This window comes from Oncorhynchus kisutch, linkage group LG6, assembly GCF_002021735.2.
Source record: "Oncorhynchus kisutch isolate 150728-3 linkage group LG6, Okis_V2, whole genome shotgun sequence".
Lineage (NCBI taxonomy): Eukaryota > Metazoa > Chordata > Actinopteri > Salmoniformes > Salmonidae > Oncorhynchus > Oncorhynchus kisutch.
Window position 1 is genome coordinate 63812979 of NC_034179.2, and position 24513 is coordinate 63837491.

General features: G+C 43.1%; 2 protein-coding genes and 1 long non-coding RNA gene across 8 annotated transcripts in view; 1 reads left to right on the forward strand and 2 right to left on the reverse strand.

Annotated features, from left to right (window-relative positions):
- Window positions 1-8287, reverse strand: LOC109893185 (PH domain-containing protein DDB_G0287875). Of its 3 annotated transcripts, XR_002255737.2 has the most exons (5): window positions 5043-5367; window positions 4664-4735; window positions 4129-4421; window positions 1948-3546; window positions 1-1757 (listed from the first exon to the last, which is right to left on the reverse strand). XR_002255737.2 is itself a non-coding variant. In XM_031827165.1 (4 exons), the coding sequence occupies exons 1-4, from the start codon at window positions 6680-6682 to the stop codon at window positions 2824-2826; spliced, it is 1134 nt and encodes a 377-aa protein (XP_031683025.1). In that variant the 5' UTR covers window positions 6683-8287; the 3' UTR covers window positions 1-2823. The 3 variants fall into 3 exon arrangements, 2 of the variants coding, with proteins under 2 accessions (XP_031683025.1, XP_020341866.1); XM_031827165.1 differs by lacking the exon at window positions 5043-5367 and adding an exon at window positions 6637-8287 and having other exon boundaries at window positions 1-3546; XM_020486277.2 differs by having other exon boundaries at window positions 1-3546; window positions 5043-5541.
- LOC116374446 (uncharacterized) overlaps window positions 5373-24513 on the forward strand; it is a 23563-nt gene continuing 4422 nt past the window's right edge. Inside the window, exons 1-2 of the long non-coding RNA XR_004210372.1 lie at window positions 5373-5669; window positions 12963-13110. This is a non-coding gene — a long non-coding RNA (uncharacterized LOC116374446). The remainder of the gene's footprint in view (window positions 5670-12962; window positions 13111-24513) is intronic.
- LOC109893183 (nuclear body protein SP140-like protein) overlaps window positions 8598-24513 on the reverse strand; it is a 22088-nt gene continuing 6172 nt past the window's right edge. For 2 of the 4 annotated variants that reach the window (XM_020486273.2, XM_031827163.1), the window contains 10 exons: window positions 24456-24512; window positions 24092-24134; window positions 18403-18606; window positions 17720-17859; window positions 17120-17188; window positions 12958-13076; window positions 12592-12709; window positions 12342-12416; window positions 12023-12166; window positions 9486-11838 (listed from right to left, as the gene is read on the reverse strand). In XM_020486273.2, the coding sequence (XP_020341862.1) occupies window positions 11725-11838; window positions 12023-12166; window positions 12342-12416; window positions 12592-12709; window positions 12958-13076; window positions 17120-17188; window positions 17720-17859; window positions 18403-18606; window positions 24092-24134; window positions 24456-24512 (1083 nt within the window). In that variant the 3' untranslated portion in view covers window positions 9486-11724. Of the gene's footprint in view, window positions 9354-9485; window positions 11839-12022; window positions 12167-12341; window positions 12417-12591; window positions 12710-12957; window positions 13077-17119; window positions 17189-17719; window positions 17860-18402; window positions 18607-24091; window positions 24135-24455; window position 24513 lie in introns of those variants that run through there. The other 2 variants (XR_004210371.1, XM_020486274.2) reach the window with 2 other exon arrangements.

The following is a 24513-nucleotide window of genomic DNA, read 5'->3' on the forward strand; positions in this document are numbered from 1 at the left end:
TTTAACCAAAAAGCACATTTTTATTTTCATACATTTTTTAGGATAGACAATTTTGACCTTGTGGCTGGGCCATCTAGTGGAAATCATGTTGTTTTCATAGTCTTGTTCATTCTACAGGCTAACTACTACACCCGTCTTTATTCTGAATTCTAAAACTGTGCTCCTTTCTGGAAAAGGATATGTAGTTTTATTGTGTTTTGTGGTTGCAAATATTAAAGTTCACTACAAAATGTACTTTCTGCAGCCCTATTTGACAAATTCTAAACTTTTAACATTTGTAACAGTCATGTCGGAAAATAAATGCATTTTAGACAACTAATCACAGTAATTAATCACAACAAAATTAGAAGACAAATATGTCAAGCATCGAGAGGCCTCATTCCCCATCCAAAGGTATTCAAAAGTATCTCTTCTTGTCCATGATATGTATTGATGCTTATAGCTACAAATAATCTCTCTACCACCTCAGCAAAAACTTTACAAACAGCCTCCCCACCCCTCCAGGACAGAAAGGCTATAGAAGCACCCAGTATCACACTGACCAGAGCTGAGTACATCTGCAGAGAGAACCCCAGGCACATGGATCCAACCACAGCTACAGTCAAGCCCACTAACCTTCCTATTAGATGTCTGGGTGAGAGTTGCCCCAATTTATCCCACACCAAGAAAACTGACACACCACCACCAAGCCACCTTTGCCCTGCACACCACCCAAACCCCAGCACAACTAGGGCCCCCAAGTTGTGGAGGTCCCTCCGTGTCCCTAGGATGGATACTACCAAGGCTCCTGTGGCCATGCACCCGGGAGCCAAACACAGCACCATCCTAGCAGCCCCCACAGCCACTGACACGGTAATGAACTGTGCCATCCTGATCTCGCCGCTCTTTGCCACATTCTTCACTGCCCTGACCGTCATGATGCTCATCAAACCAGCGATGACCACCCCACTCACTGCTGCCACCCTGGCCCCCACACAGGTCCCGCTCACCCCGTTACCCACAACCTCCCACCACACCCCAGGCTCTAGGAGCTCCTCCACCCTGCCCACCCCATCTGCAGCACCCACCCCCAGCCCGATCAGAAGCCCCAAGAAGGGGGCGCGGAGGACCGATGCAACCAGGCCATTAGACCCAGACAGGACCTCTGCTATCCAGACCACTGAGATGGCTGCTAGTCCTCTCAGAAGCCCGATGGCACCCCCTCTGGCTGTGGTTCTCAACACCAGCTCCACACAGAGGTGGTAGTCCAGCGGTCTTGCTGGTGGCAGTGACTCCACTTCCCCTGGACTCTCCTCCTCCATGTCTTCCAGTCCCAGTACTGTCCATGCTCCAAGAGAGAGAAAGAGAGCTCCCAGACTCACCACTATCAGTGTGGCCCTTACAAACGCCCACTGACGTCCCATGATGCTCCAGCATATACCCCCTCCTCCTACGTCCTTCTCGTATTTTCTTCTCCCCTGGATGGAGAACGATCTGTCTCTCTCTGTTCCCTCTCCCATCGTTTTGTTTTTTACGAACAATTGTTTTTTTTTACTGAATCACCTAAACTGTACAGTCAATCACCCTCTCATTGTTTCTGTCTCCATTGGATGAGTTGAGGCAACCTGTTTTTCTTAGCGAAAGGTGAAACCAGAATTTGGTTATCTGATATCCCCACCCCCTCAGAGTGGATCAGTTCCTTCAGTCTGTCTCACGTTGACCACTGAAGGTGCCTCTTCTAAGGAGATCCCTCTCCATCACCGAGGTACTGGTTGCATCTATAGGTTAGAGAACCACGATGGAAATAAGTCGAGACTTTTGTGTCATCCTCAATGATTCGATTTACGCACCTTGACTATACAGTATGTTTCAGTTTTTTTTTTTTTACAAGCCGGCAACACTATGAAAACACCAATTTAGAAAACATTGCTATCATTTAAGATAATCCTTGTCAAACAATTCACTTACTGTAGCTACAGGTGCTGTTCTCTATGATTGTTAGCCTGTCTCAGAGTGTCTGCATCTGCCTCGGTCTGAATCGGCCTCATGCATGCTGCCTGACAATCAAACCGTTGAGAAGGCTGTGTGTGTGTGTGTGTGTGTTTCGGGAGTTACTGGTTGGACCAGATCCCAGACTAGTGAGAACAAGTCTCACCTACTATTTCACAATCCTTATCCATCTGTGTAGGCCTAAATTGTGGTTTCCACTCACCACACCGGTTTCTCCAGCCATAACTGCTGCAAACAAATGCTGCTATTGTAAATTACTTTGATTATCATGATCAATCATTAATTAATTAACCATTTAATCAATCAAAATTGTTATTCCATTGTAAATTCTACAACACAATCAATTAACATTATCTGAGTCTCGCGTCCGAAATTGCACCCTATTCCTTACATTATGCAAATTCGAATATGAACCTCGAACCCAGTTCCCTCTAATCAGGGACCAATTTAGACCTGGGACACAAGGTGGGTTTTCACTGGGTTTTAGCTCATAAAGAGTGCACAATATAGGGAAAAAGAGTACCCCTTCGGTCGCATGCTGAGTCAGCCTCCCCGTCTCTCGGCCAGGCTCTGCAGTAGGGCGATTACAGTGTCACTTCAGCTAGTCTGTGCAGCAGCGTTTCCACTAGATTATATAGCCATAAACTCAAAATTCATGAAAACAAATATGAGCTTTTGGTACTTATTTTAAGATTAGGCATAAGGTTAGTAGTGTGGTTAATGTTAGGTTTAAAAATCTAAATTTAAGAAGATGAAGAGTAAAAATAGGCGGGGTTTAGCCATAATTATGGCTTTGTGGCTATAGAAGTTAGTGACAACCCGGGGCGATGACTGTCACTTCCTGTCTCTCTCAGCCAGTCTCTGCAGCAGGGCAATGACTGTGTCCTGTTTGGAGGAAAGCAGCTCCAGAGCCGTTGCCATCCTACCCAGGGACTCTGCCATGCGCGCCTCCCTCCTCTCGCGCCTCCTCCCCCGGGCCTCCATCCTGCTGCGATGCCCCTGCTCCTCCTTGGCCTGCCCCTCCTGCCTCCTCAGGAACTCCTGCAGCAAGGAGGTGCCTTCTTCCGCTCGCCTCTGCTGCTGGGCCAGAAGGGAGGTAATGGAGGATCCCTTGGAGAGGAAGCGACAGCGCTTCTTTCTGCGGAGGTCTATGCGGCTGAGGTTGGAGGGGATGTGACGGGAGGCAGGGGGCTTTGCGACCGGAGCAGGGGAGGGGTTTGGCTGTAGAGGGTCTGTGTTATTGGCTATCCTGGGGGAGGGTGTGTCCAAGGGGGTGGGAAGAGGGAGGGAGGAGCGGACGGGGGTAGGGGGAGGGAGGGATCTGACAAAGGTGTAGAGAGGGAGGGTGGAGGGAACTGGCGTGTGGAGTGGGAGGGAGGAGGGGACAAGGGTGAGTGTCCGAGTGCATGCAGTGATGAGGTTGCCATGGGGAAGGAGGGGCTTCTGCTCTGTTTTGGCGGTTTCCATGGCGACGTTCACCTTAGGGATGCTGGTTACTAGGGTAGGGCTGCTAGTGGTCTCGGCGCCAATGGTGTCACCAAGCATGGCATCCATCATCTTATGAGCGAGTGAGAGACAGACAGAAAGAGACAGAATGTTGAGATAAGAGGGTCTTGTGTTAGCACCCTTGGGCAACTTTGTTTCTTACTTTCATAATACACCCCCAATGTCACTAGAATTGATGAGCATTCACTACAAGACCACTAGAACAACACTTTCAACAAAATGAAGAGACGGTTGCCTGACAACGTCACGAAAATGATGCGTGAGCTACGCATGAGTAGAAGGCTGTGTTGCTGTTATCCTGAACAGCCCGTTAGCTTGAAACAATGACAAGAAACTGCCATGTGGGAGTGGCTTGTATCTTGTTTGTGATACCATGTCATGTTTTAATGTGTTTTGACTTATACCACGTCTATGATAATATGGCTCAAATTCGCTAGCTAGCTAAAAACTGTCACAATGTATTTGAGAGACAAAAAGTGCTTATTGTGTTTTCAATAAACATTTGGAGACGAAATATAGTTTCAATAATCCTATGATTCTAAGCCAACCCCTGTCTGTTTTGCCCAGAAGATGCACACACATCGGTTTTCTTGCTAAACAACACACGTCTATCATAATAAAACAAACAAGTACCTCAAAGTACTCCCAGGAGGTTCTGGCCTGGCCGGTCTCCCTGCCTCTGTATTTGACCCTCTTGTAGGTGACGATCAAGTTGTTCCACTTGCGGCGGATCTTCTCAACGGGAAGACAATGACCCTGCTCCTCCAACTCCTTCTGCACGCTCTGGAAGAGCTGCGAACGCTCCCGCGTCCCGTACAGGCTCCAGCGGCGCCCCACTGCTTCGATCAAGTACACGATGGCCTGGTAGGAGAACTCTGGGGAAACCTGGGGAGGAGGCCGAGGAGTCGGGAGGGTCATGACTGCGGCTGAGGAGACGAAGGAGGTTGGAAAAGAGGGATGTTTAATAAGTATATAAGTACTGTTAAGTCGCTCGATCAGCTAGCCAGCATGCATGTGAGATTTGGTTCTGGGTGCTGCAGATAAATGGTACATCTACAGTAGGTGCTTAGACCAAGAAATATAGGAAGAGTTATATTTATTTGATGTGCCCTCTTTATTTTACTCCCCTCTATCTCCTTCACTCTTTAACGGGAAAAATAGGACTCACCTGGAGCTATCTTTAAGATGGTTTTGCCATCTGCAGAAGTCGAGGAAAAGAAACGGTCAGCACTCACAGGATCTAGTGGACAGAAAGAAAGGCAGGTGTCACATGCAAAACTGTCAAAACACAGTTTAGTATTTTGCGATAGTTCATAATATCAATAATATTCTGATCATTCATTATAGATTCTACAAATATTTCTAAAGTGTGCAGAGCCTTTTTCCTGTTTATCCAGGTTTGCCTTTTTACGTCCAATGCCTTCAATATTCAGCTCTGGGTGTGAGGTAGATTCGGCCTATTATCTAAAGTAAAAGTTAAAGTTCCAGTGAGACAAGACTGAAAAATATGCTCTCGCTGTCTTACTTGTACGGTACCAACAACTTACACAGTACGATGGGTTTGCTGGTCGTTTTAGTTGCTAGCCGCCCATGCTGTGTTGAATATCCTGCATGGTCTTCTATTGGACCGCCTTCTCCCGGAGAAATATCATGACGAGCTGCAGACTCCGTGGCTCTTTTGCCCGAAAGCAGCGAAGATGATTCGTCTTCATCGTCAAAGGACTCGGAGTCTTCACTTTTCACAGTGATATTCAACGACATTACCGCGTCTACCATGCGCACTGTCTTGGTTATGGAATCGCTCGACCACGTCTAAATAGGCTATTTCTATGTGGCTGTTTCTCTCAATGCTTATGAGAAGGAAAAAGTTTTTCATTTAGATAAAGAAATTCGCCTACAAACCCCAACATCAGCCACTATTGCAGTATTTGCATTCTCGGACATGTGACTTTACAACAAGCTGAAGAGAAATGGCTGCGTACTTTACCAGGCATGTCTGCGCAACGCTGCTTCGCAGCTCTGGGCTTGGATTCGATGCTGGCAATTGTGGTGACGTGTACTAGCGTGCGCAGGCCCTGCACGAGTGCAGAGACGCAACGCAGACGCTGCCCAGACTGCCCTGAAGAGGGCGCTGCTGCTCTGTCTGACATTCTCCTCAACAGAACCACATTCTGGTAGGCTACACACAGTCAAACAAGTAGACCTATTGTATGTTGTACAATGTTTTAGAAAATGTTGGTTTATTTTCGACAGCAAATCTGAAACAAAACGCACGTACAAAGCGGATAAAAAAAAATGATGAAGGTGACATCACAGATGGAACAATGAAATAGATATTTCACTGGATGTTTAAATGTGAAGCATCCGCTTGACGTTTCCACTCGCTTCCAAATATGGTACTGAGAGGAAGACCACTGGCGGATAGTGGGAGAAGATGGAACGAGATGGATTTTGGCCGACAGTATGCAAATGAGCTCACCGATGAAACATTTGATCTTAAAGTTTTCTGTTCCCAAAACTAGAATATGTTATGAACAGAGTGGACTAAAGTGTGTAGACTTTAGCCTTTGCAAACTTTTTTTTAAATGCCGTTGTTTAGGAGTGTAAAGGCGAATCGAGTTACTGCACACGCGCACTTCACGTAGTAGGCGTTCCCTAACGGAAATATGCAATATGCGCCAATAGGATTTCGCTATCTCGAGCTTGGCTCTGCCTGCCCGCCCGCCCGCCCGCCCCCTGAAGTTGGTTGCTGAATGGAGTACTCTTGAACTCCCTCTCAAATAGATCCTTCAATCTTTCGCCCATTCCACAGAACTCTGCATTATCCCTCAGAAAAAAAAGACAGACACATTTGTATAGAAAACAAGCTAGAAATGCAATAAACAACTCATTTAGCCTAATTCATATTTGTTATGGATTAAACAAGGGCACATTATTAAAGTGTTATTCATTCATTAGCACAAGTTGACCTAGTATAATCAAAATGTTAGCCCTGGGTCTTCACATTGGATACTGCAGTAGTGCAGTCTCACCCTGTTAAATGTGGCACAGTTGGTGAAGAGATAAGCAACACATCAGACACAAAGTTTTGCACTGTTTGGTAGAGATTCTGTTGAAGCACTGTTGGCAGCGATTACATACCTTGAGTCTTGGCTTGGCACACCTGTATTTGTGGATTTTCTTGCATTCTTCTTTGAAGATCCTCTCAAGCTCTGTCAGGTTGGATGGGGAGCGTCGCTGCACAGCAATTTTCAGGTCTCTCCAGAGATGTTCGATCTGGTTCAAGTCCGGGATATGGCTGGGCCACTCAAGAACATTCAGAGATCTGTCCCGAAGCCACTCCTGCGTTGTCTTGGCTGTGTGGTTTAAGGTTATGTCCTGTTGGAAGGTGAACCTTCGCCCCAGTCTTAGGTCCTGAGCACTCTGGAGCAGGTTTTCATCAAGGATCTCTCTCCCAGTCCCTGCCGCTCAAAAACATCCTCACAGCATGATGCTGCCAAGGTAAGAAACAATCTAGCTGGATGGTTTTTATCAAAATCTTGTCAGTGGTGTCATTTCAGCAAAAATCGAGGGCATGGAATGGCAAAATGACTTCCGTAGCTAGCCTATGTTTTCAATGGCCTTGCTTTAATGTGTAAGGGACTGTCAATGGTGCGGATAGAGCACAGCAGAGATTCCGTGCCAACCTGTCACTTTTGGTCAAAAGCACTCTATGGTGTTGGCATTTGAACTTTGTTTATTGTGGTATAGTGTGATATAAGCATATTTCAATATTCCAATGCAGAAACCCAAATGACTCCCCTGGGTATAGCTGCAGTGCCTTCAGAAAGTATTTACACCCCTTGACATTTTCCACATTTTGTTGTGCTTAAAATGGATTAAATTGAGATTGTGTGTTACTGGTCTACACACAATAGCCCATAATGTCAAAGTGGAATTATGTTTTTAGAAATGTTCACAAATTAATAGAAAATGAGAAGATGAAATGTCTTGATTCAACAAGTATTCAATCCCTTTGTTATGGCAAGCCAAAATAAGTTCAGGAGTACACATTTACTTAACAAGTCACATAATAGTGTTGAACATGATTTTCAAATGACTACCTGATCTCTGTACCCCACACAATTATCTGTAAGGTCCCTCAGTCAAGCAGTGGATTTCAAACACAGATTCAACCACAAAGACCAGGGAGGTTTTCCCAATGCCTCGCAAAGAAGGGCACCTATTGGTAGATAAACATGATGAAGTTAATTAAACCGTGGATGGTGTATCAATACATCTAGTCACTACAAAGATACAGGCATCCTTTCTAACTAATTTGGTGGATGGTAAGGAACCCACTCAGTGATTTCACCATGAGGGCAATGGTGACTTTAAAACAGTTAGTTTAATGGCTATGTTAGGAGAAAACTGAGGATGGATCAACAAAATCGTAGTTACTCCACAATACTAACCTAACTGATAGATGGAAAAGAAGGAAGGCTGTACAGACTAAAAATACTTTTTGCCCAAAAAATTGCTAAGCAATCGTTTTTGGGTCCTGAATACAGTGCTCTTTTTGGGGCAAATTCAATACAACAAATTACTGAGTACCACTCTCCATATTTTAAAGCTAGTGGTGGCTGCATCAAGTTATGGGTATGCTTGTTTGTAATCGTTAAGGACTGGAGAGTTTTTTTTAGGATACAAATTAAATGTAATGGAGCTAAGCACAGGCAAAATCCTAAAGGAAAACCTGGTTCAGTCTGCTTTCCACCAGGTACTGGGAGATTAATTCACCTTTCAGCAGGACAATAACCTAAAACACAAGGCCAAATCTACATTGGAGTTGCTTACCAAGACAGCATTGAATGTTCCTGAGTGGCCGAGTTACAGTTTTGACTTAAATCTACATCGACATCTATGGCAATAATGTACAATCCAGATGTGGAAAGCTCTTAGAGACGTACCCAGAAAGACGCATAGCTGTAATTGCTGACAAAGGTGCTTCTACAAAGTATTGACTCAGGGGTGTTGAAAGTTCTGTATCGGTATTTTCAATACATTTGCAAGAATTTCTTAAAACGTGTTTTCATTTGTAATTATTGGGTATTATGTTTAGATGGGTGAGAATGTGTATTTAATCCATTTTTAATTCAGGCTGTAACACTATGAATACTTTTTGAAGGAACTGAATCTTGTAGCCTATATTCATTACCAAAACCGCCTTGCTTTAGTGTGTAGAGCGCCGTCCATTGTGCTGATACAGTGCAGCAGAGATAGGCAACAGATTTCACGCCAACCTCAAGCAATGGTCATAGAGTCTCTGCATTTGAACGTTATGTTTGTGGCGTAGTGTGATATAAGCTGAATTCAATATCATTTCAATGCCCCCTTAGTCACTTTATCCTGGTGTCAGGTCTGGAACGGCACCATCCTGATCTCAGCACCCTTCACCGCGTTCTTTATTGCCCTGACTGCCAAGATGCTCATCAAACCCCAATGGCCACCCCAACTCACTGTAGCCAACCTGGCCCCCAGCCCCGCTCACCTCATTACCCACAACCTCCCACCACACCCAAGGCTCCAGGAACTCCACCGCCCGGTCCACCCCATCTGCAGCACCCACCCCCAGCCCGATCAGAAGCCCCAAGAAGGGGGCGTTGAGCAGCGAAGCGACCCAGACAGGACCTCTGCTATCCAGACCAATGAGACGACTGCTACTCCTCTAAGTAGCCCGACGGCGGCCCCTCTGGCCGTGGCTCTCAACACCACTTCCACAAAGAAGTGGTAGTCCAGCTGTCTTGTTGGTGGCAGCGACTCTGCTTCCCCTGGACTTCCCTCTTCCTCCAAGTCTTCCAGCCCCAGTGCTGTCCATGCTGAGAGAAAAGAGAAAGAGAGACTACAACCAGTATGGCCCTTACAAACGCCCTCTGATGTCCCATGAAGCTCCAGCATCTACCTCCTCCTATGTCCTCCTTGTGTTTTCTTTTCCCCTGGATGGAGAACGATCATTTCTTCTCCCATTGTTTATTCTTCATTAACAATTGATTTTTATTGAATCATCTAAACTGTACAGTCAATGCGCACTTTCAAGCGGATTATCTTTGTCAAATCGGTGACCATTGTTGGTCACCACCTTTCAAAGTGTGTTGCATTATGGGGTTAAAAATAACATGTTGACTGCATGAACTTTACAAAACTCATGTGATCTATGGTCATGAAGTTTTGACTGCAAGTTTCTGCAGTTGCTTTTTACCAACTCCATCCTGCAGCCAACGCTTGCACATTGTGGGTGGATCTATTTTCAACCAATCATTAAGTTGTTTTTGTTTGACCATGCAAACGAGACCAGAGACATGAATGTGATATGAGGCTCTCTCCTATGATTCTAAGCCAACTGTTTTCTTTGCCTAGAAGATCTGCAAACATTTTATTTTGCGATAGCTCATAATTTCAATACAATTCTGATCTTTCATTATAGATTGTAATAGCATTTTCCTGTTTCTCCAGTTTTTGCCTCCAGCACCTTCGCTAGCTAATCAGCTCTGGGTGTGCAGTAGATTCTGCTAATATCCACTAGTATTTCTAAAGTTCCTGTGAAACAAGACTGAAATATGAAATATATATCTCTGTCTGAGTATACAGTACCAACAACTTACAAAGTACTATGGGTTTGGTAGTCGTTTTAGTTGCCAGCCGCGGTCATCTTTTGGACCGCCTTCTCCCGGAGAAATATCATGAAGCTGCACTCTACTCGAAAGCAGCGAAGATGATTCGTCTTCTTTGTCAAAGGGCTCTGAGGTTACGTTCCAAACACTTAAAAGACACACCCTCAGCCCTCAAATTAAGTGGACACTTCTGCATTCTTTACCAAGCATGTCTGCATAACGCTGCTGCGCAGCTTTGGGCAGGGATTCACTGCTGGCAATTGTGGTGACGATACCAGCGTTGGGCAGAGACGCAAAGCAGACGCTGCCCAAACTGCCCTGAAGAGGGCGCTTCTGCTCTGATGATATTCTCCTCAACAGAACCACATTCTGGAAGGCTACACACAGTCAAACAAGTAGACCTACAGTATGTTCTACAATGTTTCAGAAATTCATGAGTTTATTTTCAACAGAATCCCTGAACATAAATATAGTGAGGCCTAACCAGAAGTAAGAACCTGGAAGGTAAGACATTCTAAGGCTCTTTCTTGAATGAGAGATTAAATGAAATGTTATCACCATTATATTTCAATTATTATGACACACCCATTTTGACTGTTAGAATGAATTAAATAAATTCATGAAATGACTAGATGAAAATTCATGAAATGCTACCTAATATAATGTTTACATACCCTACATTATTCATCTCATATGTATACGTATATACTGTACTCTATATCATCTACTGCACCCTTATGTAATACATGTATCACTAGCCACTTTAACTATGCCACTTTGTTTACATACTCATCTCATATGTATATACTGCACTCAATACCATCTACTGTATCTTGCCTATGCCGCTCTGTACCATCACTCATTCATATATCTTTATGTACATATTCTTTATCCCCTTACACTTGTGTCTATAAGGTAGTAGTTTTGGAATTGTTAGCTAGATTACTTGTTGGTTATTACTGCATTGTCGGAACTAGAAGCACAAGCATTTCGCTACACTCGCACTAACATCTGCTAACCATGTGGATGTGACAAATAAAATTGGATTTGATTTGGATAACAATGTACATGCAAGTCTGTATGAAGGCTCTATAGAAAGATCAGGGCATGGTGAATATTCCCTGTGTCTCATAGCTCACAGATCACTGCACCTGTACATAGCTCATCTGTAAATAGCCCATCCAATCTACCTCATCCCCATACTGTATTTATTTATTTATCTTGCTCCTTTGCACCCCAGTATCTCTACTTGCACATTCATCTTCTGTACATTCTACCATTCCAGTGTTTAATTGCTATATTGTAATTACTTCGCCACCATGGCCTATTTATTGCCTTTACCTCTCTTATCCTACCTCATTTGCACATGCTGTATATAGATTTTTCTACTGTATTATTGATTGTATGTTTGTTTATTCCATGTGTAACTCCATGTGTTGTTGTATGTGTCGAACTGCTTTGCTTTATCTTGGCCAGGTCACAGTTGCAAATGAGAACTTGTTCTCAACTAGCCTACCTGGTTAAATAAAGGTTCAATAAAATAAAAAATATAAAAAATAGTGAGAGTACAGTACAGGCTCTACTGGCTGTTGGATGCAGTTGGATGCTGAAGTTGGATGCTGAATGTACTCTTGAACTCTCTCTCAAATAGATCCTTCAATCTTTCGCCCATCACACAGAACTCTGCATTGTCCTTCATTTAAAAAAGACGGACACATTTGTAGAGAAAACATAATAAACAAACTAGAAATGCAATAAACAACTCATTTAGCAAAGACACATTGTTATTCATGCATTAGCACAAGTAAAGTTGACTAGCATAATTCCAAGATTTTCATGGAGTCTTCACATTGGATACTGCCGTAGTGCAGTCTTACCCTGTTAAATGTGGCACAGTTGGTGAAGATAAGCAACACATCAGACACAAAGTGTTGCACCGACTGGTAGAGATTCTGCTGCAGCTTCTCCACAACCCTATCCAGCCATATAGGGGTCTTTATCACACTGGTGTAGTTTCTCACCTGGCAATGAAACACACAGATGGAGATATATGTTAACTTTGACACACACACACACACACACACACACACACACACACACACACACACACACACACACACACACACACACAGACAGACATGCACACAGACATGCACACAGACACGCACACACAGAGAGAGAACCAAGCAAACATACATTGATGCAAGGATCTTTCACAAAGATGTGGTCCTCATCTGCATGGTAGAGACACAGCAGGAGGTACTGGCATTCCTGTCAGAGTAAACACACCATTATGTGACTGATCAAAGACTGTTTACATTTTAAGTCTGAATAATTATTTAATGTCAAGTATATAGTGATGTTTATAATGGACAGACAGACCGCTAGGTCGATTGATTGAAGGCAATTTGCCCAATGGTAGATGTCATTCATTCAGGCTCCTCACCAGTGGGTGGTCAGAGATTCGGCAGGTCAAGGCTTCCTGGTAGGTCATTTGTGTGGGGTAACTCCACGACTGACTGGCCCTCAGTACACAGAATGTACACAACCACGGACGATCATCCCTGTGATTACACACACACACACACACACACACACACACACACACACACACACACACACACACACACACACACACACACACACACACACACACACACACACACACACACACACACACACACACACACAACATTTCAATAGTGCACAAATAATCTGACAGCTAAGTTTACCAACACAGAACAAACATACTTTCTCTTGTATCAATCTCTTTCTCTCACTCTGTCTCTCATCAACCCTCAACTCTTCTCACCCAAGGATAGCATCATCCACATTAGGAAGATGACATCTCTGATGGAAGGAGCGAGGACACTCATCACAGCATATCAAGCTACCCTGGCTTCTACAGATGAAGCAGTCGTCATCGTTATCCTGATCATGATGCCAAGACAGAGAAGAGAGGAAGGTGAGAAGGAAATGGTTAACAATCAAGCACCAACTGTCTGTTTGTGTTTTAACGAATATCGTGCATATTGGTTTCTCACACTCTTGAGTGTAAAACAAGGAGACTCCGGATCAAAGACTCTGTTTGCTATGTTTTATTAATGATTTGGTGTGTCGTGTCTTTGGCTATGCCGGATTAAGTGATATGACATTCTATTCTAATTAATATTACCTGATTGAGCTAATCATGTAAATGTAATTAACTAGAGAGTCGGGCACCACAAAATAATATTTACAGAGCTGTTCTCTTCCAAATAAACTCTTAAAGACCTAGTAATATTTTACATTAATAGCAGTCAATATTAATCGTCATCTTAATTCAGTCTCATCTGAAAGTTGTACATTCTTAGTTACCTGCACGAACCCTGGCTAACAAGTTGAATCAGCAATACAAAATTTGGTTTAATTATTTATTTACTAAATACCTAACTAATCACACAGAATTACACATACACATATTTAAATCATAACTTGATTACAAATTACGTCATAAAGGAAAACGTCCCTAGCGGGCGGAACAGATATGACAGCTGGTTACACAAAAGAAAAGGGGCTGGGTTTGAGTGAAAGAGCGGGAAGACTGAGGAACAAAGGGTGAAGCTGTGCTATCGTAAATACAGTATCTTATGCATTCTAAATTACCGCTCATTTGGAAGAGGAAAATGCAATAAATATTTACTCTGAGCTGCGCTTCGGTAGGTTGGTGGTAGATGGAAGGCCGTGTTGCCCAACCGAGTCCTTTGTTCCCTGAAGAATGTCTCTGCTGGTAAATTGAATACGTTGTAGTAACGTCGTTGTGTGGTAGACGGGATACTCTGTTCGTTCCTAACCCTCGTTTGCAGCGGCTGTTGCTAACTCAACGGCTAGGAGGTATCACTTCTGTAGTGAATAAGAGTTCATACCATTCGCAACCAAAGCTCACGCTGATGTTGGCTTCGTTCTGTAGTTATTATCTGAACCATTCTGACATCGGACCGTCGTCCTCGGAAAAGGAGGTTATATTGTTGGCAAGGGCTTATATAGAAAGGGAGAGGAGGGCGTGTTTGAAAAGTTTTATAGCCCATGTCCCTTCACAGGGGCGGGCCACTGATTGAGCAGAGCCCTACCTTATGAAAACCCAAATCTCACATTTTAGAAGCTAAAATCACATTTCATCCCATCACAAAACATTTCATATTCAAACATTTAAATTGAACAACAATTCCATGTGAATCCGATAACTCTGATGTGTAGACTTTCCACTGTAGAGTTTATGTCATCTTATTATTGATGAGAATGTCTCAGATGATAACCGAACTGACATCATTTTCATTAAGTACCACCGCATATGTTCAGTTCGTCGGATTACCAGAATATAGTTCATTTCCCCCCACCTTCTGATGTTCCCAGAATCTCTATGTTAACCAAGGGTTTTGCAAATGTAACATCAGTAGGGTAGAGAGAGGAAAAAGGGGGGAAGAGGTATTTATGACTGTCATAAACCTACCCCCAGGCCAACGTCATGACAGGTGAAATCAATTAAAACAGTTAAATATTGGAGTAAGATACAATGCATTCTGAAAGTATTCAGACCCCTTGACTTTTTCCAGATTTTGTTACGTTACAGCCTGGTTACTGCCTGGTTTCCTCCAGACGTGACGATTGGCATTCAGGCCAAAGAGTTCAATATTGGTTTCATCAGACCAGAGAATCTTGTTTCTCATGGTCTGAGTTCTTTATGTGCCCTTTGGCAAACTCCAAGCGGGTTGTTATGTGCCTTTTACTGAGGAGTGGCTTCCATCTGATTGGTGGAGTGCCTGATTGGTGGAGTACTTCAGAGATGGTTGTCCTTTTGGAAGGTTCTCCCAATCTCCACAGAGGACCTCTTGAGCTCTGTCAGAGTGTCCATCGGGTTCCTGGGCACCTCCCTGACGAGGCCCACCACCCCTGATTGCTCAATTTGGCAAGGCAGGCCAGCTCTAGGAAGAGTCTTGGTGGTTCCAAACTTCTTCCATTTGTAGAGTGATGGCCACTGTGTTATTGGGAACATTCTATGCTGTCCATAGAGCTCCTGCAATTCCTTCAACCTCATGGCTTACACTGTCAACTGTGGGACCTTATATAGACAGGTGTGTGCCTTTCCAAATCATGTCCAATCAATTGAATTTACCACAGGTGGAATCCAATCAATTTGTAGAAACATCTCAAGGATGATCAATGGAAACAGGATGCACCTTAGCTCAATATTGAGTCTCATAGGAAAGGGTCTGAATACTTATGTAAATAAGGTATCTGTTTTTAGTTTTTTATAAATTTGCAAACATTTTTAAAATACTGTTTTCAATTTGTCATTACAGGGGGAGATTGATGAGAAAAAAAATATTGAAGCAATTTTAGAATAAGGCTGAAAAGTAACAAAATGTGGAAAAAGTCAACAGGTCTGAATACTTTCCGAATGCACCCTATGATGATGAAATGCTGATGATATTATTTTAATGGCAGAAACTGAACAAGACCTGCGGAAAATGTTATTATGTGTAGTCAATTGGTGCAAAAATATTGAGAATCATGATTTGTTGTGGTGATGAAATGATTGAGTTTAGTAGCAATTATATTGTTGAACATATGACCTTCCTATATGGCATATGGAGTTATAGGAAAAACCAAAATACAGAGATATTGTATTTGCCACATATTCCAAACTTTATCAGACGTGTGTGTCCTGTTCTGGACTATTCAGCAGAAGTGTGAGTTGCTAAGAGGTATCTCAAAGCAGTATGTTATTTTCTAAGTGTCCACAACTTTGCACTGTCATTAACCTGGACATGGGCTGGGATCCCTGTGAGGTGAGATGGAAGGCGTGCATAGTGAGACTTTGGAATAGACTGTTGGATATGCCTTTTGCCAGAAAAGTTGTCAATGGTATCTGTTCACAGGAGGAGCCTGGGCAACCAAAATGTCAAACCTTTTCCAGCAGTCTGACTTAACATTTGCACAAAAAACAAATTAAGGGAGACAGACACTATTAAAAAACAACTGTCGACGTAATATGAAAATAAATGGGTGGGGGAGATGATTCATAAACCCAAATTGAGAACCTTTTGTTTGATTAAGGGTGAATTTGTGTGTGAGAGATACAGTATATTATGTACAACCTACCTAAAAGCAAGAGATTGTTGTGTAAGATCAGGGATATTTCCCCTGCGTATTGAAACAGGTCGGGATAATGGTAAAATGGATGAGGAAAAACTATAACTATTGTGACCTCGAAGAAATAAAGAATAACATTAATTTTATCATCCATTGCTCTTTCTACCGCGATATATATATACACTTGTCCTTATTTCAGGAACCCACCAGATTTACCCTGGCAATATGTGGCTGAGTGATGAGGAGAAACTGAAATGTTTTTTTGTACATGGTCTATTTCTGTTTGCTGAATTTTTTTGTTAAGCTTGGAATAAAAGAAAAAGGGACGACCTAGAATTAAATTCTAAAAGTATTTAGTTTTTATATAGCAAAGTGCACATCTGTCTATAGATATTGTAGGCCTCTCACATTTGAATCTTCTCTTTGCGCGAGATCAGGTTGAAACACCTTCTGTAGAATTTTTCTGTATTTATTTTGTATTATTTTTACTGTTCTAGGGTTATTATTATTATTATTGCTTGAAAAACCTTATCTACTATTATGTACTGATTTATCTTTCATTATTTATACAGTGCACACTGCGCAGAACACCAGAATAGTTATCACTGAATTATCACTGTGAATCATTGTAATGCTTGTTTATGTGTCAATTAATCCCGTAAGGGATGGGTTGCCGACTGATGATTTGACATGAAAATGTCATTCATTCATTCCCTATACAGTGATGTTAAGTAACATCTTGGAATTTCATTATTACAACTGAAGCATCCGTTTAACCAATGTGATTGGCTGATTGGTAAGTGGGTGCCTCCATGTTCCTGAGGATCGAGGGGGAAACATACCCTGTCTTTGGTTGTGGAGCTGCACAGCTTGCACTTACACAGGAGAGAGTGGATGACCAAGATCTTACTCTGAAAATTAGAAACAAACAAAGACCTTTTTTTGTTTTTATTTTTACCCCCTTTTTTCTCTCCCCAATTTCATAGTATCCAATTATTAGTAGTTACTATCTTGTCTCATCGCTACAACTCCCGTACGGGCTCGGGAGAGACGAAGGTCGAAAGCCATGCCTCCTCCGAAACACAACCCAACCAAGCCGCACTGCTTCTTAACACAGCGCGCATCCAACCCGGAAGCCAGCCGCACCAATGTGTCGGAGGAAACACCGTGCACCTGGGGACCTTGGTTAGCGTGCACTGCGCCCGGCCCGTCACAGGAGTCGCTGGTGCGCGATGAGACAAGGATATCCCAACCGGCCAAACCCTCCCTAACCCGGACGACGCTAGGCCAATTGTGCGTCGCCAACCCCTTTTTGAAGAAGGGAAATGTTTTCAACACTTAAAGATCAGTCAGACTATCTTAAACCATTCCTTGTACAGTAGGTTGGTAAGTGCCAAATACACATTTCTTTCTCTCTCTCTGTGTTCTCTTTCCGTCTGTACCTCTATGAGGAGGCTGAGTGGTTTCCCGTCCCACTGGATGTCTTTCTTCCAGGAGGGATCTTCCAAAGCTGACTCCCCCTTCACAAACTCCACCGGGGTCATCCAGCGCAGCTCCGTACGGATGCTCTTTCCACACGACCCTGGGGCAACAGAGAAGATAGGGACAGGACAAACTCAAATGAATCCAATATGGGTCACTACAGCTGACCAGAGTGACATAGGGCTATGGTAAAAGAACCTGTAGTGTATTATCGATAATATTACGGTTATTTTTGTGGTGACATTTTCAGTACAAGTGCCGGTTTTAGCCAGTCAGCACATTTTTGACCATAGTCCCTGTACAGACAGACAATGAGCACATACAGAGCAGAGAGCAACATATGACAACTAACACTTAGTACGCAGACAGAAAGAGCAATGACACAAAAGCAACCAAACAAAAGACAGAAAATTAACAAACAATATCTACACGCCTCACAAACTACAGACAACATGGAAAGTGGCTATATACAGCTAATTTCACGTGTTCACACATCTGATTTTCCTTTAGCCATGTCTTTAGGTTACAGTATGTGTGGCGCAGTTACGTGTGTCTGAAGGCAGTGTGTTACAGACATGGGAAGCTCTCACAGCTGTAGGATTCTCTTATTTTTTATTAAACCTTGAAATAATAATATATGTACCTGATGCAAACCGATCCTTATGTAGCATCCCATTGATGTCTCCACAGGTGACTTTGAAGACAGACTTTTTCACAGCACCATGGCTGCCTCCTTTCCTGCTCAATCCTTCAGCAGTGTTTGCCTGCTCTTCTCTCTCTCCTTCCTCTCTTTCCTGCTCTGCTTCGTCCGCTACCTCGTCCTCCTCATCGTCATCCTCCTCAGATTCTGAAGTAAAGATAAACAAAAAGGTTTAGGGAAAGATGGTTGACTATAGTTGATGATGCATTCGGAAAGTATTCAGAACCCTTCACTTTATCTGCATTTTGTTACTTTGCAGCCTTATTCTAAAATGTATTAAATCAGTATTTTTCCCTCATCAATCTATACACAAAACCCCATAATGACAAAGAAAAAACTGGTTTTCAGAAACTAATTTATTACAAATAAAAACAGTAATACCTTATTTACATAAGTATTCAGACCCTTTCCTATGAGCCTCAATATTGAGTTAAGGTGCATCCTGTTTCCATTGATCATCCTTGAGATGTTTCTACAACTTGATTGGATTCCACCTGTTGTAATGTAAATTCAATTGATTGTACATGATTTGGAAAGGTACACACCTGTCTATACAGTGCCTTGCGAAAGTATTCGGCCCCCTTGAACTTTGCGACTTTTTGCCACATTTCAGGCTTCAAACATAAAGATATAAAACTGTATTTTTTTGTGAAGAATCAACAACAAGTGGGACACAATCATGAAGTGGAACGACATTTATTGGATATTTCAAACCTTTTTAACAAATCAAAAACTGAAGAATTGGGCGTGCAAAATTATTCAGCCCCCTTAAGTTAATACTTTGTAGCGCCACCTTTTGCTGCGATTACAGCTGTAAGTCGCTTGGGGTATGTCTCTATCAGTTTTGCACATCGAGAGACTGACATTTTTTCCCATTCCTCCTTGCAAAACAGCTCGAGCTCAGTGAGGTTGGATGGAGAGCATTTGTGAACAGCAGTTTTCAGTTCTTTCCACAGATTCTCGATTGGATTCAGGTCTGGACTTTGACTTGGACATTCTAACACCTGGATATGTTTATTTTTGAACCATTCCATTGTAGATTTTGCTTTATGTTTTGGATCATTGTCTTGTTGGAAGACAAATCTCTGTCCCAGTCTCAGGTCTTTTGCAGACTCCATCAGGTTTTCTTCCAGAATGGTCCTGTATTTGGCTCCATCCATCTTCCCATCAATTTAACCATCTTCCCTGTCCCTGCTGAAGAAAAGCAGGCCCAAACCATGATGTTGCCACCACCATGTTTGACAGTGGGGATGGTGTTTTCAGGGTGATGAGCTGTGTTGCTTTTACGCCAAACATAACGTTTTGCATTGTTGCCAAAAAGTTCCATTTTGGTTTCATCTGACCAGAGCACCTTCTTCCACATGTTTGGTGTGTCTCCCAGGTGGCTTGTGGCAAACTTGAAACGACACTTTTTATGGATATCTTTAAGAAATGGCTTTCTTCTTGCCACTCTTCCATAAAGGCCAGATTTGTGCAATATACAACTGATTGTTGTCCTATGGACAGAGTCTCCCACCTCAGCTGTAGATCTCTGCAGTTCATCCAGAGTGATCATGGGCCTCTTGGCTGCATCTCTGATCAGTCTTCTCCGTGTATGAGCTGAAAGTTTAGAGGGACGGCCAGGTCTTGGTAGATTTGCAGTGGTCTGATACTCCTTCCATTTCAATATTATCGCTTGCACAGTGCTCCTTGGGATGTTTAAAGCTTGGGAAATCTTTTTGTATCCAAATCCGGCTTTAAACTTCTTCACAACAGTATCTCGGACCTGCCTGGTGTGTTCCTTGTTCTTCATGATGCTCTCTGCGCTTTTAACGGACCTCTGAGACTATCACAGTGCAGGTGCATTTATACGGAGACTTGATTACACACAGGTGGATTGTATTTATCATCATTAGTCATTTAGGTCAACATTGGATCATTGGATCCTCACTGAACTTCTGGAGAGAGTTTGCTGCACTGAAAGTAAAGGGGCTGAATAATTTTGCACGCCCAATTTTTCAGTTTTTGAATTGTTAAAAAAGTTTGAAATATCCAATAAATGTCGTTCCACTTCATGATTGTGTCCCATTTGTTGTTGATTCTTCACAAAAAAATACAGTCTTATATCTTTATGTTTGAAGCCTGAAATGTGGCAAAAGGTCGCAAAGTTCAAGGGGGCCGAATACTTTCGCAAGGCACTGTATATAAGGTCCCACAGTTGAATAGTGCATGTTAGAGCAAAAACCAAGCGATGAGGTTGAAGGAATTGTCCATAGATCTCAGAGACAGGATTGTGTCAGCACAGATCTGGGGAAGGGTACAAAAACATTTCTGTTGCATTTAAGGTCCCCAAGAAGGCAGTGGCCTCCATCATTCTTAAATGGAAGAAATGTGGAACTACCAAGACTATTCATAGAGCTGGCCGCCTGGAAAAACTGAGCAATTGGGGGAGAAGAGCCTGATGGTCACTCTGACAGAGCTCCAGAGTTCCTCTGTTGAGATGAGAGAACCTTCCAGAAGGACAGCCTTCTCAACAGCACTCCACCAATCAGGCCTTTACGGTAGAGTGGCTAGACGGAAGAAATCCTCAGTAAAAAGCACATGACAGCCCACTTGGAGTTTTCCAAAAGGCACCTAAAGGACTCTTAGACCACGAGAAACAAGATTCTCTGGTATGATGAATGCCTGAATGCCAAGCATCATGTATGGAGGAAACCTGGCACCATCCCTACGGTGAAGCATGGTGGAGGCAGCATCATGCTGTAGGGATGTTTTTCAGCGGCAGGGACTGGGAGATTAGTCCGGATTGAGGGAAAGATGAACAGAGGAAAGTACAGAGAGATCCTTGATGAAAACCTGCTCCAGAGCGCTAAGGACATCCTTGTATATTTATGGATAAAACACTGTTTCTGTTCAAATCTAAATGTACAAAAATAAAAAGGCAGAAGGTGTTGGCGAGGATGGGTACAGGACGAAGGTTCACATTCCAACAAGACAACAACCCAAAGCACACAGCCAATACGATGCAGGAGTGGCTTCGGGACAAGTCTCTTAATGTCCTTCAGTGGCCCAGCCAGAGACCCGGACTTGAACCCGATCAAACATCTTTGGAGAGACCTGAAAATAGCTGTGCAGAGACACTCCCCATCCAACCTGACAGAGCTTGAGAAGATCTGTAGAGAAGAATTGTAGAAACTCCCCAAATATAGGTGTGCCAAGCTTGTAGCATCATACCCAAGAAGACTTGAGGCTGTAAATGCTTCAACATAGTACTGAGTAAAGGGTCTGAATACTTATGTAAATGTCATATTTCAGATTTTTCTTTTTAAGAAATTTGCTAAGAGTTTCTGCTTTGTCATTATGGGGTATTGTGTGTAGATTGATGAGGGATGATTTTTTTCATCCATTAAGAATAAATCAAATCAAACTGTATTTTTCACATGCGCCGAATAAAACAAATGTATACCTTACTGTGAAATGCTTACTTACAAGCCCTTAACTCTTCTTGAACTGCAATGTTGTTGAAGAACTTTTTTTTAAATGACATAACATAACAATAACGAGGCTATATACAGGGGGTACCAGTACTGAGTCAGTGTGCGGGGGTACAGGTTAGTGAGGTAATTTGTATATGTAGGTAGGGGTGAAGGGACTATGCATAGGTAATAAATAGTGAGTAGTAGCAGTGTACAAAACAAATGGACACCAAGGAACTTGAAAAGCTTGACCGCTCCACTACAGCCCCGTCATGTTAATGGGGGCCTGTTTGGCCCACCTTTTCCTGTAGTCCACGATCAGTTCCTTTGTCTTGTTCACATTGAGGGAGAGGTTGTTGTCCTGGTACCACACTGCCAGTTCTCTGACCTCCTCCCTATAGGCTGTGTCATCATTGTCGTGATCAGGCCTACCACTGTTGTGTCGTCAGCAAACTTAATGACGGTGTTGGAATAGTGTTTGGCCATGCAGTCTGGGGTGAACAGGGAGTACAGTAGGGGACCAAGTACACACCCCTGAGATGCCTCAGTGCTGAGGATCAGTGTGGCAGACGTGTTGTTGCCTACACTTACGACCTGGGGGTGGCCCGTCAGGAAGTCCAGGATCCAGTTGCAGAGGGGGTGTTTAGTCCCAGGGCCCTTAGCTTAGTGATGAGCTTTGTGGGCCTAGAGTGTCTGGGAGGATGCTGTTGATGTGAGCCATGACCAGTCTTTCAAAGCACTTCATGGCTACCGAGTGCTATGGGGCAGTAATCATTTAGGCAGGTTACCTTCGCTTCCTTTGGCACAGGCACTACGGTGGTCTGCTTGTAGATATTACAGACTCAGTCAGGGAGAGGTTGAAAATGCCAGTTGGTCCGTGCATGCTTTGAGTTCACGTTCTGGTAATCCGTCTGGCCCCGCGGCTTTGTGAATGTTGACCTGTTTAAAGGTCTTGCTCACATCGGCTACTGACAGCGTTATCACACAGTCATCCAGAACAGCTGGTGCTTTCGTGCATGCTTCAGTGTTGTTTGCCTTGAAGCGAGCATAAAAGGCATTTCGCTTGTCTAGTAGGCTCGTGTCACTGGGCAGCTCGCGTCTGGGTTTCCCTTTGTAGTCCGTAATAGTTTCCAAGCCCTGCCACATCTGACGAGCATCAGAGCCGGTGTAGTAGGATTCAATCTTAATCCTGTATGGTCGCTTTGCTTGTTTGATGGTTTGTCTGGTTCGCCAATGACTGAGGTGGTATACTCCTCAATGCCAGTGGATGAATCCCGGAACATATTCCAGTCTGTGTTACCAAAACAGTCCTGTAGCGTAGCATCCGTGTCATCTGACCACTTCCGTATTGAGAGAGTCACTGGTATTTCCTCCTTTTCATTTTTGCTTGTAAGCAGGAACCAGGAGGATATAATTATGGTCAGATTTGCCAAATGGAGGGCGGGGGATTGCTTTGTATTCATCTCTGTGTGTGGAGTAAAGGGGGTCTAGAGTTTTCTTCCCTCTGGTTGCACATGTGACATGCTGGTAAAGATTTGGTAAAACTGTTTTAAGTTTGCCTGCATTAAAGTCCCCGGCCACTAGGAGCGCCGCTTCTGGATGAGCATTTTCTTGTTTGCTAATGGCCTTATAGAGTTGGTTGAGTGTGGTCTTAGTGCTAGCATCGGTCTGTGGTGGTAAATAGACAGCTACGAATAATATAGATGAGAACTCTCTTGGTAGATAGTGTGGTCTACAGCTTATTCTAAGGTACTCTACCTCAGGCGAGCAATACCTCGATACTTCTTTAATTTTAGACATTGCGCACCGGCTGTTATTGACAAAAACACACACCCCCAAACCCCTCGCCTTACCAGCTTCTTCTCTGTTCTGCCGGTGCATGGAAAATCCCGCCAATACTATATTATCTGTGTCGTCGTTCAGCCACGACTCGGTGAAACATAAGATATTACAGTTTTAATGCTGTAACGTTGCAAAATGTGGAAAAAGTCAAGGGGTCTGAATACTTTCCAAATGCACTGTAAGTGTGAAGGGTTATGCCTGTGTTATTCACAAAACGTTATAACATCCACAGTTAGAAAAATACACAGTTAGAGAGACAACACCATCCCCTTTACCAGATAGTCATGTCTAAAGGATTCAGAAAGATGGAATTAAGTTGTGATTGGTGTACATACGTGTGATTGAGCCCACTGATTGGTTGGAGGGAAACAGTGCACTCTAGATAGGAGAAAAGGAACAGACCAGTTTTACATATATCAGTCACATAATAGACTCTTTGTCTAATATGGTAAGAACATGTACAACGAAAATTCAATTTATCCCCGTATAAACATCACAATATCAACGGCTAAGGCTAAGCTGTTGTCAAGTTTAGATGTTGCAATAAAACTGATTCATGACTAACATGTATAAACAACATGTATTCAGATGCTATGACGATGCAGCACTTTCTTTGCACTTTTAATGGTCCCACATCTTCATATGCCCAGCATGGTATCAGGCTCTACTTAGAGAATCCGAATTGCAATGATGTGTTACCGTTCTATTCATTTGTAGGGACCTCCGAACAGTGGATGAGGAACCAGGGTGGTGATCC